General features: G+C 49.0%; 1 protein-coding gene across 4 annotated transcripts in view; it reads left to right on the forward strand.

Annotated features, from left to right (window-relative positions):
* TP53BP1 (tumor protein p53 binding protein 1) overlaps positions 1–2,741 on the forward strand; it is a 110,507-nt gene that overhangs the window by 21,380 nt on the left and 86,386 nt on the right. For 2 of the 4 annotated variants that reach the window (XR_001882270.1, XR_001882287.1), the window contains exon 1: positions 2,331–2,472. The exons of 1 other annotated variant lie outside the window; for it this stretch is intronic. Coding sequence is in view for 1 of the 3 variants with exons in the window: in XM_017856260.1 (XP_017711749.1) it covers positions 2,466–2,472 (7 nt within the window). In the remaining 2 variants the exon portion in view is untranslated. Of the gene's footprint in view, positions 1–2,330; positions 2,473–2,741 lie in introns of those variants that run through there. One more of the 4 variants, XM_017856260.1, reaches the window with a different exon arrangement.

Genomic DNA, 2,741 nt, shown 5'->3' on the forward strand with positions numbered 1-2,741 from the left:
TTTTTTTTTTGAGATGGAGTCTCGCTCTGTTGCCCCAGCTGGAGTGCAGTGGCGCGATCTCGGCTCACTGTAACCTCCACCTCCAGGGTTCAAGCAAGTCTCCTGCCTCAGCCTCCTGAGTAGCTGGGACTACAGGAGCCCACCACCACGCCCAGCTGATTTTTTGTATTTTTAGTAGAGGCGGGGTTTCACCGTGTTAGCCAGGATGGTCTGGATCTCCTGACCTTATGATCTGCCCGCCTCGTCCTCCCAAAATGCTGGGATTACAGGTGTGAGCCACTGTGCCTGGCGGTTTTTAGGTTTTTATTATTGTTGTTTGTTTCAGACAGGGTCTCACTCTCTTGCCCAGGCTGGAGCACAGTGTTCCAGTCTTGGCTCATTGCAACCTCTGCCTCCTAGTTCAGGAGATGCTCTCACCTCAGCCTCCTGAGTAGCTGGGACTACAGGCACATGCCACCACACCCAGCTAATTTTTTTTTTCGTATATTTTTTAGAGATGGGGTTTCGCCATGTTGCCCAGGCTGGTCTCAAATTCCTGGGCTCAAGCAATCCACCTGCGTCTGCCTCCCAAAGGGCTGGGATTACAGGTGTAAGCCACTGCACCCAGCCATTTTATGAGTTCTGACAAACCAACTTGTCTTGTAATCAAAGAGATCTGTTTATTTGTGTCTCACTTGTGGAGGAAGCAGAAGCAGGCTGGAGAAGAAAAGCAAAAAAATGGTGACTTTGGGGGATTTTTATGGGACTCAAGGTCATGATTTACTCATAACAGGACCTGGTTGGTTGTGCCCTCTCAAATAGAGCAGATGAACTCACTTTATCCATCTAGTGTAGTTAGTATTGATCTAACCTGGCCTTTAAGTATTAGATTTGTTTAGTCACTGGTTTTCTGCAGCTTTAGGAGTGGAGTATGAAAACAGTCAATTATAAATGATTTTAAGATTAAGAAGTGAGATGCGTCTCTGTGTGGTCCATTTCATTTTAGCTCCACTAATAAAACATTCTGGGGACCATAATTATATTCCAGTTATAGCAGTAATAGATTCTAGATTTTTCAGGACAGTTTCAAGGAGTCAGTCCTTTTGTTCCCATAAGTAACATGTATTCAGACAACATGCCTTGATTTTGGTTTGGAGAATATGATCACTGTAATTTATAGCAGCAGTGAGAAGATTGGTAGGAAGCTCTACTTCAGCTTTGCCTATATCAAGTGCTGAATAAGGCATTTCTGGAAATGGAGAATCATGGTTGGGCTGTGCTGAAATAAATCTGAGCCTGGGGTAGAAAGAGAAAACTGCCTTCTATTGAATGCCTACTGTGTATATGTTTGGCACTGTGCTAGGTGCTTTCCCTATTGACAGCTGCTCTGGCTAGACTTATATCCTGGATCCAACTGCCACTTAAATAACATACCCACACCCATCAACAACAACAAAAAAACAAACACATATGCCTCGTGGGGCTTAGTTCATTAAGACTCGTCACAGCTGCCACACCCTCTTTAAGACCCTGGCACCATAATTAGGATAATAGAATCTCTGGGCTTGGAGCTATCTTTGAGGGCATCTAGTTAGAAGGGGTGGCAGCTGTTCTCTTTACCATGGAGTTTGAGAATGACACTGCTCAGTTCTCTCAATGGGAGGTGCAAAATATGTCTGGGGCTGTAGTCTCTGTAGGCAGTCCCACAAAAGATAAGGCAACGATAAACAAATGTGAAGCTTGAAATACGTCCTAGGCTGAAAAGGGCAATGGGAAGAAATATGGCTTACTGGAGCCCTCATACAATGTAAAAACAAACAAAAACTAAAAACGCCCTGGCAGAGACGTAATGTCAGGCCCCTGGATTCAGGGTAGAGGCCCACAAAAGGGATCCTCATTGACACAGGTTAACCCAGTGTCAAAGAAGAGTCTCTTCTCTTCTTTTCAGCAGCTCTGAAATACTAGCCGTCCTCAAGCCGCTTCTTCTTTGCCCTGTTATGAGAAAGCTGGGAAACTCTCTCCTTTTCCAGGAAAGAGGGTGAGGGACGGGGATTAAGGGGCATGGGACGAGAAAAAGCAGGTAGAGGTTCTGAAATGTCTGAGTAGTGGTAAATGCAATCGTCCTGGAAGCAGGGAGGGTATTTTACGCCCTCTCAAGGTCCCTTCGGTTCAAGGATACCGTCATTCTCCGGCTCTACTGAAGGGGAGGGCCTGCAACGTCCATGCTGCCATGGAAACGCGCCGCCGTGTTCCTTTTTCTTACGTGGGGCGGAGCACTCTGCCTCAGCTACCTATCATCCACGGGAGTTCTTGAGTGGCGGGCAGCGGCAGCGAATGGATGATCCGATATTGTGTGACGTGACGGGAAAGGGGGAGTTCGGGGCCGGTGGCGGCGGTGGCGACAGCGGCGACCTGGGGATCGATCTGGAGGGACTTGGGGAGCGTGCAGAGACCTCTAGCTCGAGCGCGAGGGACCTCCCGCCGGGATGCCTGGTACTGTTTGGAGAGAAATGGGAGTGCAGTGGGCTCTGAAGGCCTGGATTTCGGGTCTGAAAGGATGGCTGACCGGAGGGGGCGGGGTGGCAAGCATGGCGGCGGTGACGGGGAAGGGGTTGGAGGGCCCTAAGGAGGGGGTGGGGAAATGGTAGCTAAGAAGGCTTGGTGGTCGTGAGGAAAGCTGAAAGGCTGTGGGGCCTCTGGCGAACAGATTTTAGAAAACAGTCTTTTGGGGGGCGGTAGAGGCGCCAGAAGGACGTCGGGCG

Source organism: Rhinopithecus bieti, unplaced genomic scaffold (assembly GCF_001698545.2).
Source record: "Rhinopithecus bieti isolate Rb0 unplaced genomic scaffold, ASM169854v2 scaffold_495, whole genome shotgun sequence".
Classification (NCBI taxonomy): Eukaryota; Metazoa; Chordata; class Mammalia; order Primates; family Cercopithecidae; genus Rhinopithecus; species Rhinopithecus bieti.